Source organism: Equus caballus, chromosome 8 (genome assembly GCF_041296265.1).
Source record: "Equus caballus isolate H_3958 breed thoroughbred chromosome 8, TB-T2T, whole genome shotgun sequence".
NCBI lineage: Eukaryota > Metazoa > Chordata > Mammalia > Perissodactyla > Equidae > Equus > Equus caballus.
Genome location: NC_091691.1, coordinates 43,897,073 through 43,913,166, shown reverse-complemented (window position 1 = coordinate 43,913,166; position 16,094 = coordinate 43,897,073). Strand labels below are relative to the sequence as shown.

The 16,094-nt window shown below is 40.1% G+C and overlaps 1 protein-coding gene across 12 annotated transcripts in view; it reads left to right on the top strand.

Moving 5' to 3' along the window:
- Positions 1 to 16,094, top strand: part of PIEZO2 (piezo type mechanosensitive ion channel component 2) — a 418,970-nt gene that overhangs the window by 202,254 nt on the left and 200,622 nt on the right. For all 12 annotated transcript variants that reach the window (XR_011420922.1, XR_011420921.1, XM_070220589.1 and 9 more), the window contains exon 4: positions 8,994 to 9,036. Coding sequence is in view for 10 of the 12 variants with exons in the window: in XM_070220589.1 (XP_070076690.1) it covers positions 8,994 to 9,036 (43 nt within the window). In the remaining 2 variants the exon portion in view is untranslated. The remainder of the gene's footprint in view (positions 1 to 8,993; positions 9,037 to 16,094) is intronic.

Sequence of the window (16,094 nt, the reverse complement as noted above, 5' to 3'; positions counted from 1 at the left end):
GAAAGAGCCACAGTCCTCTTGGCTGGCCTTGTTTTCCAGCTCTCCTCTCAACCCGCACCTCCATCCACAGCCCTCCCTGTGTCAGTATGGCCTGGCTTTTACAAAGAGGAGTCTGCCTTGCTGTCTCCACTTCCCAACCTTCCGTTTAGTTCTCACCTCACTGCCCTTTCACACTGTGTTGTCTCTAATTCCACTGAAGCTTTGCTGACACACATTACCAGTCTTCCCCCCTCTTGTGGACATTGGCCTCTCTACTGTATTTGGCTCCCTCATTGCTAGAGTTCCTCCTTTCACATCGCTATGCTTTCTTTTTATTTCTTAACTGGAATCTTTCTTAACCTGCTCTTTAAATTTTGTTAGTTTTCCCTAGATTCTATTCTTGACCATCTTGTGTCTCTAAACATTCTTGCTGAAGAAACAGCAAAAATAATCTGGAGTCATGGAAACCTGGATTTTAATGAGTGTGACATCATGTCAACTATAACTTCAATTAAGTTATATAAAGGTTCCAAGTCTCTCAGTTATCTTATTACTTTTTATCAAAAATCTAACTTTATCGTGCATACTATCCCATTGTATTTTATCTAAATAGCGTATGTGTGTAATTACTGCATATTTAGGCTGTTTCCAGTGCTCAGGGTGGGGAGCTACCAGGCATTTTGAGAGCCTGACTAATCCTCTAACTGTTCACTGATGAGCACCATGTGTCCCCAAAACACGGGGCAGTGGGGAGTTGGTGCCCTTACCTCCTGCCCATCACTCTACACAAACATACACACAAATGTGCATACACAGAAGACACAAATACATGCACAAACACAAATATACACACGTGCAGAGGCAAACATAAATACATACACACACAAACTTTATTGTCAATTGTTTCTGAGTGTTGCACTAGATATGGAAAGATAACTGAAGGCAGGGAGGATAGGAGAGGGGAGGGTGATGATGATGATGATGATGATGGGAGCAAAGTCTGGCTTCCTCAGAAAGAGGCATCCTGTCCAGAGAAGGCACAATTGTCCACTTTCTGTTTAGTGTGGACCTTGTGTTTATGAACCAGGAGGCACACAGTGGGGACAGAATGAAACATACTCTTGTCTTCTTTAAGACTGGCTGGCTGTTTGCTTTCCATGGGAAACATAAGCACAAAACACTACGAGTTGAGTTTCATAATTCAGTTCAGTTGACCTCCTAGTGCAAGTTCCTCCCAGATTCTTGAAGATAGATTTACTGTGTGTGTGTTTCTCTTTTCCAGTGTGTCCACAGCTATCTTCATGGGAATTTGCTAGAACAAGCATCACAGACTGCCAATCAGATCCAATCTCAAAGCAGAAATTTTATAATCAAGGATTATCTTTAAAAATCCATTATTTGATGAAGAAATTAACTATTTTGGGTTTACATTTCATTTTAGAGTAATTTGAAAGTAATTTTCATAGGAAGATCTTTTAAAATGGTGTAGTATCCCCCACTCATGGACGAGTGTGGCATGTTTGTGAGCAGACTTGGTGATCTGTGAATAGCTCGTCTTGGTCTCTGCAAAGGGTGAATAGAGCTGATGGGTGTTTGCAGACTGACCAGTCAACTCAGAATGAGAGTAAAACATGCGTTATGCTCATTCAAGAACTCCTGGAGTTGAGATGTTTGGATATTAGGGGATTCATGAGAATCAAAGAAACCAGTGTAACATTTGTTCCCACCTGCTCGGGCAACAAACATATAAACCTGAAAACTGAAAATGATAGAAATTAATTTATAGTGTAAATATTCATCAGTTCTATTCAGGAAAATAAAATAATTAGATATTGAAATTTTGAACCTAGAAGACAAATGTATTTGCTGAAGACATGCCATATTTGAGATTAGTGACCCTGATATATAAAGCATTCTTAAAAATCAATAGGGTAAAAGACAAACCTCTAATAGACAAATGGACAATGAGTATGAAGAGGCAAGTCATGAAAGAAAATGTTAAAATTGCTTATATACCTAAGAAAACTTGTTCAACTTCATTACTATTTATGAAAATATGTTGAAATAAAATGTAAAAGATAAAAAGAATTCAGAAAAGTGAGTTCAATCAAATACATGTATTTGAATAAAATTTTGATAGTCAAATTTTTACATATACATATATAATGATGCAGTAATTCTACTTTTAGGAATTTATCCTAAAGTAATTGAACAAATGTTCGAAGATATATGTAAAATGTGTTCAACACATTGTTATGTATGATAGCAAGATGTAGATATAATTTATATATTAATGAATAAGGACTTGCATTTTGTTAAATTATGGAATACTGTATGGGCATTAAAATGATTATATGCCTATGTTTATTGACGTGGAAAGAGTTATATATTATTAAGTGATTAAAGCAGGTTTCAAAACAGGATGAGCCCTATTTTATATGTACAAGCATGGATGTGAGAGTCTTACTGTGTGGAGACATTTTTGCAAAAATAAAAGATTATAAGTATTCTTATGTTTTGTGATGATCTATATTATTTTACAAATAAGGAAAAACGTAAAAGTTGCTCATTTTGAAAAGCACACCGTGATCTGTATATTCTGCCATGTTGTTGGTGAGACTGGTGAATCTGACCTTCATCTTTTATGAAGTGATCAGCCTTAGATGATGGAAAATTAAGACATATTATGAAAAGAATTGACAAAGGATAAGTGGGATGAAATCCAAAGTGTGCAACTTAATGCCAATTATTATATACATAAATGGGTGTCATCTAGATGTTAATGATCAGAACAGGAGATAATTGACATTACAAAAGCAGAGGATTAGGTAGAGGTGAAATGATGCTTTTAAAAATATTTGGTCCTTTAATATGAAAATTATTAATTAAGGGATGGTAAAGAATGTTTTTTCTCTCTCTTTTACAGTTACTTTTGACCATTAATGACAAATCTCATCTTGGAATTATGCCACAACTTCCAAAATTTTGTAGATCTCACCATTTAAGCCAAAATGCTGAAATTGCTCATTGGCTGGGAAAATTACAGTACTTGGGTATATCTCATCCATTAGAGCAAGTATTTCTGGGGTTAAATGGATTTCAGCTATAATTTAACACAAGAGCATCTTAATTTTGCAAAATGTAACTATAAGTCAATTGAAAGGAATTTATTTTTCCCTTAGAATTTCACATTATGTTCCATGTTCAAGGCGAGGTAAAATCTTGACTCTTTGGGGGTTGGCCCCATGGCGGAGTGGTTGGGTTTGCACGCTCTGCTGCGGCGGCCCAGTGTTTCATCGGTTCGAATCCTGGGCGCAGACATGGCACCACTCATTGAGCTATGCTGAGGCGGTGTCCCACATGCCACAACTAGAAGAACCCACAACTAAGAATATACAACTATGTACTGGGGAGATTTGAGGAGAAAAAGGAAACAAATTGAATCTTTAAAAAAAAATCTTGAATCTTTGCTTGGATGTGGAAATCTGATCCTTTCAAGAGTTTGAAATAATGTAAAGGAACATCCACCAGAAAACTTATATGTGGTATAATTTCCTGATATTTGAGTGTTTCATCACCAATTTCTGTGCCAGTTTGCATGTTCAGCCACTTAGCAGCCCCTATGATATATGAAAAACTTCCATTTTTATGGGAATATACTGGCAAAAGTCCACCACTTCTCTGAATTATTAGTCCTTTTCTGCTAGTTATTTTGAAAAAAGCAGAGATGCAGGTCCAAGTTCAAGTGGCTCTCAATGTCTGAGACATACTTGGTGTAAAACTGTTGAGTTAGAAGAAAATCTACGCCTCATTTGACCACTCATTATGAAACCTATAGGAAAAACTGTTACTTTTTTTGTATTAGAAATTGAGCAACAAGTTGATTGAAAGAACGATTGTGTAGGGGAGGAAGAGATTTCCTCTACCCGCTCTGGGTCCTTCTGGCGGGATATGGAATTAAATTCACATGAGACAGAATAACAGGAGAAAATTAAACACAGCTTTATAACATGTATACATGGGAGAGGCTCAGGCAACCTGAGCAACTCACCAAAATGGCTGAAGCCACCACCTTAAATATCATCTTCAGCTAAAGACAAAGGAGGATGTTGGGGGTGGGGGGAGTCAGTTACGGGAGGTTACCAGGAAAGCACCGTAAACAAGAGTCAGGTTATTATGCAAACTTGAGTCCTTGCCTTCCACATTGATGAGAGTTTCTAGAGATAAGGTCATCCCCCCTTCTTCCTGGTACAGAGAGGGAGACGCATGTACAGATGGAGATTTCCTTTACAATGTAAATCTCTCTTAACAAAGGGTAAGTAAATTCTACTTTTCAGATTTTCTTTCCTGTCTGCAATTTTTAAAAGTAACCAGCCCAAAATAATCCTCCCTCATGGCAAAGAGACATATCTTGGGGTGGCCAATTCAAGTCCCCCACAATTGATAAAAGTAATCAGTGAGGAAACATGATAATAGAGCGAGTAACCAATTTACAACATAAAGATGGAGATTTTTGCATTTTCAGTAACATTTCTGAAAACATAGAATGACAAACTAAAAGGGACCTGACAAACACTTTTTAACATGATGCCAAGGAAAGAGAGCCCCATGAGCACCTTGTCTAAGGAAATATGATGACTAGAGGCAGAGCCATTAGAACTCAGATGTCTGCTTTCAAGCAACAGGCAAAGCTGTTGTTTTAAACCACTGCCACAGAAAGATGAGAAGACATAAGAAATAATCAACCCTGTTTTGTCATCTACAGGTTACATGTTGGCAATGGCCTTCTGTCTGCATGTATTTGTACACACTGAACCCCTGCCAAGAGTACTGAGTGTTGAACACAATTAATGCAGGAAAATTTGTAGGTCCTGGATGAAAGGTGGTGTGAGAAGCGCTGTCGTGACAGATAACCTCTGCTGTAGGCATGCCCATGCTTCTAAAAGTAATCATCAGACACACAAAACTTTGGGGAATTTAAAAGAATTTTGAATTCCATATAATAGTCAGATAGGGGCGAGAGGCAATTGATAAGAAGGAGAAGAATGAAAGGAGGACGGGAACATAGCCCCCTGTGTGACAGCGCGGTGAGGGAGGAAGTTGAGACCCTTGGCTCTGGAGTCCTGAATCTCTCCAGCCCTCACTTTTCTCACCTGAAATGGGGATATGATAATAGTACTGATTTGATGGAGTATTTGCGAGGATTAAATTAGCTAATACATAGAAAGTTAGGATCTGGTAAGGGTCTAAGTGTAAGCTGTTTTTATTGCTATGTTAAGTTGGGGGAGAACGTCCACTCTCTTGATTTAAAATATGGCAAAAAATGGCTAGAATTTATTTAACATGCTTTCATTCCCACCTAAAATTTGGATCCTCAAAGCATGGTTAAAATCTTATTTTCATTGTTCCTATTCGGTGCTCTTTGAGATGCAAATGTCAAAGTTAAAGCTAGAGGTAAGACTAGAGTAAACAACACAGATTATGTTTGCCCTCTTGTAACTGGAGTGGTGGGGGAGGCTAGGGCATCAGGAACAACTGCGCACAGAGACAGGGATGCCTTCAGGAGCCCTCTCTCTTTCTCCCGGCTTACCTCTGCTCCTGGATCCCTCTTTCCTCTCACACAGCCTTTCTCTGTGTGGCGGGACCATGGCCACAGAGTGAACATCATCAAGGCCGGGCTGGCATGATTCCTGGTTCTCTGACAGGCGAGCAGTATAGCCAGCCCAGGAAGGGTTCCATGTTGGCCTGACCTAGCTGGTCACGTGCCCGTCCTTATCACCTGTGGCGAGGGAGACAGGGTGCTGCGGGGACTGGCCACATCTCCCCGCCTCCCCAGCCAGGGAGGGAGAGGCAGTGAGACTGGAGCCCCAGCAGAACAACTCATTGGCCTGGGGAAAGCAGCTCCCAAAGAAAGGAAGAGCCCGTGACTTCTTTCTGTCATGGAAAGAGGAGGGAATGTGGAACCGGCAGAGGCTGATAGGTAGATGGGGTGTAAGAGGGAGGGTGATGAGAATGGACAGACAGAGCTTTGTGTATTTTGTAAAGGGGCAATTGTTGATTGATTTATCCCAGGAGGACGTGTCCTACACTTCCACGTGGTGGTTCCCCCTGGAGTCATGGGAGTGTCAGCGCTGAAGGATAGTAAAAGGTAGTTTGTCATAGGGGCTTATATCCTGAAACTTAACTCTGCAGACCAAATGACATTCAGAGGGTTTGTTTCCAGCCCCTGGTCTTTGGGATCCTTCACTCTAGATTTCAGTTCTGTTCTTAGGATGCCTGTGCTATAGGGCAATTTTTTAAAGTGAAGAATCACAATTCATTATTTCTAACTACTTCATCTAACGTTGGAAAGGAAAAATCTGTCTTATGAATTATGTCTGTTTCTCTATGCTGCGTATTTTTCTTTTTGTTGTTGCTGTTTGCTTTTTTCTGAAGAGTGTAACATGTTTTAGACTTGTCCATATTATAAATCTCATTTAAAAAGTGTTGAATCAAAGAAGTCTGCCAGCCACTTTTGTTTTCTCTGCTTTTCTCCACTTGTTGGACAGCCCTGGCAGAGGAGAATAGTATTACCTTACCGTGTAAAGCATGGTTAATGGCTTTAAAACAATTCCCCAGCAACTGAATAATGGGCTGCTGAAAATATCCTTGGTGCCAAAGGACCTGAATATGTCTGTTCCATTTATTGTGTGTTTCTCGTTTCATCATGACTAAGTGCTCACAAAAGACATAAAAACCCAAACCTCTAGGGTATGTGGTGTTTGAGGGCAGAAACCATATTTTAATCTAGTCAGTCCTCCACCTAACATTTCAGATGGTTAGTAGGGGATCAACAGCAAATACTGACGGATGCCTATGGTATGGAAGACATTCAGTTTATTAAGTTGATTTCTCGTGGCTAGAAGAAAGTCGTTGTTCCACCAGCTCTATTGTGCTTGGTTGGTTGGCTTAGTAATATTTATCTTAAGGAGTACTGGAAGTTCTGCACCAAAAAATTTTAACTTTTCCTGCCTGTTTGAATAAGCTTACTTTTCTCAGAAATAAGAAGATGGAACCTATTTCTTATTTCCTAATAAAAGCTCCATCTTCTAAAAGCTTTTCGGTGCAGTTTAGCAAAGTCGTTTATTTTAATTTTACCTTGATAATAAATTGAATCTATTAAAAAAGGGGGTTAATCTTAAAAATTTATATAAAAAATCAATTTAGGAATATACTGAGAAGATCTAGGGGAAAAAAGGTAGACAAATTTTAAAGATGCTTTATCACTGGAAGCAAGGGATGGCAAGAACAGTGGCATCTACACCCCCTCAGCACCCACCCCCACCTTCCCCAGACCCTGCCCACTTGGCCTGCCCCAGACTGTCTGGTTCTCGCTTGGCGGGGCACTCAGTCTCTCCACTTCTCACCTTGGGCCAGCAGTTGGCAGCTGTCCTTGAACACAGCGTGGTTTCTGACTCAGGTTGTGTATTCTTTGCCAGTGTCTTAATTACTAGGATCTCAGAGGCAGGATAATTGTCTTCAAAGAATTCCTGAGATGGAGATTCTCAATTGTTTCACATGTGACTCGCAGCACAGATGGAATTCATATGGGGCCCCCTCCCCTGGGCCAGGGGCCATGAGAAATTCCTGGGCTGTGACTGAAATTCCGTGTCTTTCACTCCTACTCAGCAAAGCATTTTGGAATTCACTTGGATCAGAAGTGACTTCATCAATGAGATAAGCCTGAATCTGCTTTAAATTTGTATGTGCATATATATGTGATTCATATCTGACATTTAGTCCTTGATTATTTATAAAAATTATTTAAAATGCTAGATCGTAGCCAAATAGTATGAACCCAAACCCTGTGGTCAAACACCATGCTTGTGCTCTCTTGAGACTGGTTCAGGCCTCTGAGGGGGCCCAGGAAGCTAGTCTTGTATAATCTCCTGCCTTTCCAGAAAGTCTGCCTAGTGTTGAGGAGACACTGAGTGGCCACCTAAAGATTAAGCATGTGAGGCAGAGTTCTCAAGAAGGCACCGTTAGCGCCATCCTGGTTTATCGTGACTTTAGGAAAAGAAGCTGGGTAGGTTTTTAGCTGCCTCTGGAGACCATTGCTGAATCCACTGCTTCCTGTTTGCAGAACTAAATTGCACAAAAAGGCAGTAATTATCTGCTGTGATTATCAAGCGACTCGTGCACAGCACAATTTAGGACTAGGTGGGTGTGTCTTGAAATAGTTAACTGACATCAAAATATTTTTGCCACTGACTGAGCATCAGGAAAACGTAAAACTATGGGTTAAACACAAACTTGTAAATGTGGAATTTTTATTAGAATGGTCTTTGATAAAAATTAGCACTTTTCTTTATATTGAGTACTCAGAATGTTATGATGTCTATAATGTAGGGAAGAATTATTGCATGGAAAAATGATAGAAAATCCTTTTTATACCCAGCTGTACTTTTGTGGATTGGGTCGACTACTCTTCAAATCCTGTCACTTGAAACAGAATTTCTGCCTTCAAGAGACTTCTGATTAAAATGTTTAGCTTTAAAAAAGGGGGAAATGTCCACCCTGTGCTTCCACCTTGGTGAGATAAAGACATGGTGTCTCAGTGAGTTGTAACTTCAGTGTGTCGTTTAGCTTTCCATGTGCTGCACAAAACTAAAAGTAGAATTTTAGAGAGTACAGCGTACAGTATGCCTTTTCATTATTTTTGACAGCAAAGTGTTGCTCCCCTTATTCTGAAACAGACACACTTGGCTTTTCGAGAGTGACTTAGTGGCCTACTGCTTTCCCAGAGGAACGTGGAGCACAGCTTTGTGGCCTTGCAGGAGCTATGCGCTTAAATCCTTATGTGGAATGTTCTCTAAAAGGCTGTTTGGGGGCTGGAGGTGAGGAGTAATCCATTTGAGGAAGAACAAAGTCTTCCACTTAAATGTAAAACCAAATACCTAGCAGGAGGTGCAAAATCAGGACAAAGCTACCTGGACAGTTGATGTGTGCTGACCATGTTTCTTCCTTCATTACAGGCTCGACGTGGGAAAAGACGCTTCGGCAGATTGGCTTTGAAAGGTAAGCAGGGGTTAGTGTGTTTCCACTTTTATCTACTAATGTCCTGTTTTATTCTAAGGAATTTATTGATGATAAATCAGTGATCTTGCTGCCACTACTTCAGGAATGTGTGCCCTTGAATAGGCCATCATTTTGCCCCCTGAGACTCAATTTCTTGGTAAAGTAGAGCTTTACTTTCTTTATGAAATGCTTGCCTGCACACAGAGTGGACAGAAGATTAAATGGAGCGATTTATTTGAAAGTGCTTCTTAAACTGTGTAACAGTATAAAAGGTAAGTTGTGTAAGGAGAGATTTACAGGAACTAGAGTTTACTCTCTCCTAGCTTACTCAGCTCATATGTTGTGTTCAGTTCTATAGTTTTAGTACAGAGACATTTATATTTATATTGATATCTTCTCAATTATTAAAATTATTAGGTCTTATTAGCTCTAAGTGAAAGGCTGAGATCGTGTTGCGCTTAGCTAAAAGCATTTCTATACCAGCATCTCCCCAAAAGAAAAGAAAATGGACTCATCATAACGTGAGAAAATGTGGAGGAAGGGTCAGTAAAGTTCCCAAGCTGTCTGCTCTTGGAACCGAATCGCAGCGTATCAGATCGATCTCTCCCAGTGGCATTTAGCATCTTATATTGAACTTGCAATGTAGATACAGCTATTGAAAGGGAGAAAGGTAATTTTAATTTTTTTTTCTTAGTCCAAAAGTAGACTTTGACTAGTTCTTTTCATCATATTGGAAATACGTTTTTATGTGCATTGATCAAGCTGGCAGACTGCTTAGAGCATGTAAAAGAAATAATAAAATACTTTAAGATGCATTATTTCTCCAATAGCAAGTGAGAATAGCTCATCACCAGGTGGACTGTGATAGCATTTCCTGTACCATTTTTTAATTGCTTCAAAGATTCATTTATTTCTCTGCATACATTTCCGGTCAGTACCATCTCTGTTAGGTCCCACAGTAAGTTCTCATACTTAGTTCTTAAAGTTACTGGCAGAGGCTGGCTTGGACAGGCAGATCCCACAGGCCAACTTAAAACAAGGCGTGCAAAATCAGGTGCAGCTTCACTTCACGTGAAAGAGAAAGAGCGTCTTTCGCTTGATTCTTCTTCCATATTATGAAAAATGTCAAAATACACAAACGGAGAGAGACCAGCAAATTGAACATTTCCCAGCTTCAGTAAGATTTTGCCATACTTGCTTTAGCTATTTTTTTTTTTTGGCTGAAATATTTCAAAGAAAATCTCATATATTATGTCATTTTGTCCCTACATAGGTCACTATACATCTCTGAAAAATATGGGTGTTTTCTTCCAGAATCATAATGCCACTATCATACCAAACACAAAAAGTCCTTAGCATCCTTTAATACCCAATTGGTGTTAAATTTCCTGATCATCTCAGAAATGTCTTTGCAGATACTGGTTTGAATCAGTATGCTACTAAAGCCCATACATTCCATCTTGATCTGTTTAGGCCTCTTTATTTAGATGGTTCCCCTCAATTCCCTCCCAGCTTCATTTCTCTTTCTTCACGTATTGATGTCTGAAGAAGCCAGGTCACTTGTCTTGTAGAAAGTCTTACATTCTGGATTTGTCTGTGGTATCATTTAACTTGTTATTCTGTCCTTCTATTCTGTGTGAACTCAGATTGCTCCCTTTGGGTCGTGGGGAGCACGTCATGTTGACTTCTTGTCTGTTTGACACAGGCACTGGTCTTTTATAGTTTCCATGTTTCTAGCACAACTCGATGTACCCCACCCATCCAGGATTCGGGCCTGGAGTCAGCCAGTCCTCCAGGGCGCCCGTCCTCCTTTGTGGAGAATGGTGTTTGGGAACCACAATCTATAAATCTGTAAATACTAGAGATGCTCATCAATTCTGGAGCGGAGTGGTTTCTGGGCTGAAACTTTTCAATAGATGGAGCTAGGAAATACTTTTTTTAAGAAAAATAAATCCTGAACTCATAAATATTTCCAATTCAAATATAACCTTATAGAATTTTTAACTTCTCTGATATTACATTTGTATCTCTTTTCTTTTTTACTGAAAATTTTGGTTCTTAACAGAACTTGTTTCACTTTAATATATTTATAATATTTTAAAAATAACAATAATACCAATGTTACCACTAATAATAAGACTACTGAAAGAAGTTTTAAAAATTTTCATGAAATTAAAAATTTTATATTCCATTAAGGACGTACAATCAAAAGACTGAAAACTAAAGTTGCTTGAAATTTTTTTTCTTTATGTGGCCATATCCTAAATTTTACATACAATTTGGCTCATTTGTTTCAGAATCCTTTTCATTTCAACAAATTTTTTTTCCTTTTGATTTCATTTCATTTTTGAATATATAACATTTATATGTCTCTAAGCACAAATTACATGACGAAGTTTTTTCAGAGAAATGTCACCTTCGTCCCTTTCCCTTGTGCTCGATTCCTTCTTTCTTCCACAGTTACCATGTTTATCAGCTTTTGGTTTAACCTTCTGATGTATATTTCTGCGTATGCAATCTACTACTTATGTATATCTACGGCCTTGCCCTGTTGTTGCATGAAGAGTTGCATATTATATACAGTATTCTGCACTTAGATTTTTCACTGAGAGTGTATCCTGGAGATGATTTCCATCAGTGTATGCAAATGTTTGTCACTTCTCTCACCTGCAGATGGCATCCTTTGTGTGGCTAAGCTAACACAAAGAATGAGATGAGTCAGATCCAAGGTATTGTCCAGTATGGAACTCTCTAATAATTTCAAGGATCCAAGAGACTGAGGGACACTGGTAACACAGGGAGAAATCCAGGCTATCCCATGTGGCTCCCCAGGTCCTTCTTTTTCACCCCAGATCCATGCTCTCTGGTCCAGTGATCGATGAGGTTTCTAATGAGGTTGGCAGCTTCCTCACATCGCAAGGAGCATTTAATTTTGCAGCATCTCCAGTTAATGCCTAAGAAAGTTGAATAGCTCCTGTGACACTGTCCAGGCAGTCGTGCCTCATAAATCTGTGGGTTGAAGATTTGTTTACCATAACATCTTAAACCAGGGATTTCCTGCTTGAAGCACTCCATTGATCAGGACTCTCTCCAGAGCAAAAACGCTCATTAATCTATTTGCCCTGTCATCTAGTCCACGTGTTTCCAAGGAGCGTAAACCAGGTCACCTACCTTCTTGCCCCACCCCAGTGTCTCCTTGGTAACTGGGGATGGATCGCAGGCTGCTCGCTCTAACACTTTCTCCCCCAGTACCCTACTGGTGGACACTGAGGCTCCTTCCAGTTTTTTGCTCTTACAGAAAAATACTGTAGTGAATAACCTTGTGCCCCTGTGTAGTTTTGCTGGCTGTCTTGGGGATAGACACCCAAGTACAGGCAAAGATTCACAAGTACAATTCATACGGAACTTTGCTAAATATTGCTAAGTTTCTCTCCCTAGAATTTCAGCAACTTGCACTCCCACTAACAATGCATGAGAGTAACCATTTCCCCAGAGCCACGCCAACAGAATATGCTGTCACCTGAAGCTTTGCCAGTCTGATAGCTGAGAAATGGTCTCTCGGTGTCCTTTGAATGGGCATTTATCCTGGGTCATTTTTCCGTAAAGAGCAGGTAGGGTCTTTGCTGTCCCCTAAGTGAAGCACCTTGGGGAAGAGTTTCTTCTAAGATGGTTAAGAATTCATCTGTCAACAGGATTTGGTGACTAAAACATTTTCTTCCTAGCTTACATGACCTTAACCTTCGCTGACTTGAATAATGATTTCATACAAACACTGACCATGTGCTGAGCACTGTGTTAAATAATTTCTAGTCCACATGACAACTCTATAGACCAAGGATTGGCACACTTTTCCTGTAAAGGACAGATAGTAAATATTTCAGGTTTTACAGGCCATGCAGTTTCTGTTGCAGCTTCTCAGTTTTGCCACTGTAACAGAAAGCAGCCATAGACAATGAGTATGTCTGCGTTCCAGTAAAACTTTATTTACAAAAATAGGCACCTAGCAGGCCTTGAGTACTGGCTATCATTTGTTGACTCCCACTGTAGACTGGTCGCCATCTCGCAGGTACAGAAATTCAGATCAAGTAGTCTGCCCACTCTAATTGACCTGTGTTCAGTTCCGGGTTTGCCTGGCTCCAAAGACTAAGATTTTTACACCAAAACACACTGAAGTCTTTAATTTTAGGCCTCTTTTGTTTTGTATTGTTTTATTTTTCCTATCCTTGTGGCTCTGGGGACATAGTCTCAGGTCACAAGTCTTTTTGACTGTTCTCATTTTATGAATATTTTGAATAAAGCTGGACATTATAAACTCCATATTACAATGCCTTGTTATGCTTCCAAGTAGATGTACACATAAAAATATTCTTAAGGGATATATCCAGTGATACGCTTTATTTTTGCACAGTGCTCTCAGTTTGGTGGTCAACCTGATTTTTAGAGGTCATCTTAAAATAATGTCATCCTGTGTTTTCCCATACCATCCCATGTTTTCTCATTTAAGGGCGGAGAATATTCTCTGCATTGCATCAAGTGTCTTAAATATAGAAGTTATTGATCTTTGAGTTTATGGTGCATTTACAGTTGCAAAGACTGTGTCAAGCAGAGCTGTTAAATATGGCTTTGCTTTTTATTCTTCTCAAGTTTACCTTCTTCTTTCTCCTAAAGGAAATTCCGATTATCTCTTAAATGAAGCTGTCTGGTTCTTTAGAGCAATTGTAAGGATATTGATCCTTTCAACACTCTGTCCTTTGAAGTTTGCCTGTCAGTCTGTTTGCTACCAGGTAATTTTTAAGTGGTCACATCTAAAGGAAAAGAAGCGACTGTGTCAGCTAAAGCTGCAAAGCTTTCTCCAAGAATAAGAAAGCAGAGATGTCCTCTGTTGTACATTTTGTAACTGAAAGGCCTAGGGGTTTCTTCTGCCGACCCCCCCTGCAGGAACACTTGCCATGAGATGATGTTCAGCCATTTCCTCTCTGGAAACTGTGATCGTATGCATTGTCTCAGAATAAATGCACATTGTCCCAGTTTATATGACTGAACTCCTGATGATATGGTATAGTCACCTCACAAACAATCCCATTGCCCTCGGTGGGGGATGTTAGGAGTTTGTTTTAGGACTTCACTCTAGGAGTGTGTTGTCACACAGGAAGGATCTAGGTTCATATATCTCGCCTGCCACCTCCAAGGCTCTCTTCCCACTCCTGGTTCTACAGTATTGCTATGTACAGAACACAAGAAGACTCAGTTGTGTTGTGTTGTTTTGTTTTGCTTTTGTTTTGATTATAGAGAAAAAATATTATGCCTCACATGTTTTCATTTCAATCAGAAAGCTCAACTTTCTGTGCAGATTTTTATGCTTATGACTGTAACTATTTTGAAGTCACAGTCATTCATTAATCCAGGTTGAGATGACGCAGGTGGGCGTGGCTGCATAAATTCATTGATCCTCTGCATGTTCTAAACAAGTGGATCAGCTAGGGAATGGCCCAAATTCTCATGCGCTTACTACAACAAAGGTTTCTTTCTCACTGGTGCAAAATCTGATGAGGAGGCAAAATCTACAGGGCACCTTGCCTCTACACGTTGTGTTACTGTCTGGCTTCAACCTGTGACACTTCTGTCTCAACATGGTGTGTCTGAGTTTGCTTAAACGTGGAAGGAGACCTTGGAGGAATGCACACTGGATCTTAAGTGTTTCCACTTGGAAGGAGCATTTGTCACTGCAGCTCACGATGCAGGGCCCAGAGGGAGTCGTCTTGTTAATTTGGGGGAAGGAGAGGTGTCACTCTGCAGTGTATGCAGGAAGGGGACAAAAAGTGGAAATATCAGAAAGCTCTAGTAATGTCTACCACAATCACCTCTGAGCTAGCTCTGAACGTGGCTTTCGCTTTCCAAAGCTACATTTTTCATCCGAGAAAAAATATTTCAGCAAGTAAATAGGCTCATGCATAGTAACCTGCCAACAGAAATAAAAGTTCCTGCTTTCTGGGAAATCTTACTGCTGCCTATTTAAAAATAACAATCCTTTACTGATCTCTCATCCCTTTTTACTCAAAAAGCAAAGAAGTTATTCTTAACAAATCTATATAATCAGCGCAGTACCTCAGATTACATTATTATTAACAAAATTGTACTTGATTTTATTTCATGCTCTACTTGGATCGTGGAATGAAATATCTTGCCCTTTCAAAGGATATTTTAAAATATAAGTCACCCAGAAAACAGTCTGCTGTGATGAAACACACATATTCCTAGGCTTTTTCCCTGTGTAGACATAATTCAGCCGGCACAACTTTGTCTCTGGGAGGCTCTGCAGCCCCCACTGCCTGGCTGTTGTCAGGCCCATTCCCCTGCATCTGTTCCATGGAGAGCTTCCCCCATCCTTCAAGTTTTAGACATAATGGCTTTTGTGAAACCTTTCTGGATGGATTACTCCCAGGACTCCCACCTCTTCTTGTAACACTTTTTACATTCTTCCATTATGGCTCTGGACATACTGTATTAAAAAACTTTCCCCCTGTGTTTCTCCTTTGGGATATGAAGGATGAGGCTGCCTTGATATTCTGGTGCCCAGGGCATGCTAGCTGATCAGGTGTTTGGTGAACGCTTGATTGAATCCTTGATGGGGAAGCGCGCGGGGGTCTGGTTGGAGAGTGCTTGTTAAAGTGTGGGCTCCTGAGAAAGTCAAGAGCCCAGACCCCCAACATCTTTTTGTCACTACATTGTGGCAGCTTGTAGGAGGGGAGGGATCTGCTGGCTCACCCGAGAATAGGGAGGAAGACGTGGCTTTCTTCTGTGTGCTGGTGTGAACAATTGCTTAATTCACTGACCTTCATTTCAACAATGGAATATTTCCAGATCTCAAGACTCAAGCTGCTGACTCTGATGTTCTGAGTTGGGCACTGGCTGCTCCCATGACAGGATCCCTGTATTGAGATGGAGAGCTCTGCCAGGGCAGGGGCCGTGTCTGTCTTGTTAACTGAGGCACCTTGCACCTAACCCGCTCAGGGAGCAAAGTGAAATGACTGGATAAAGGAAGACGTGAGTGAGGCTGA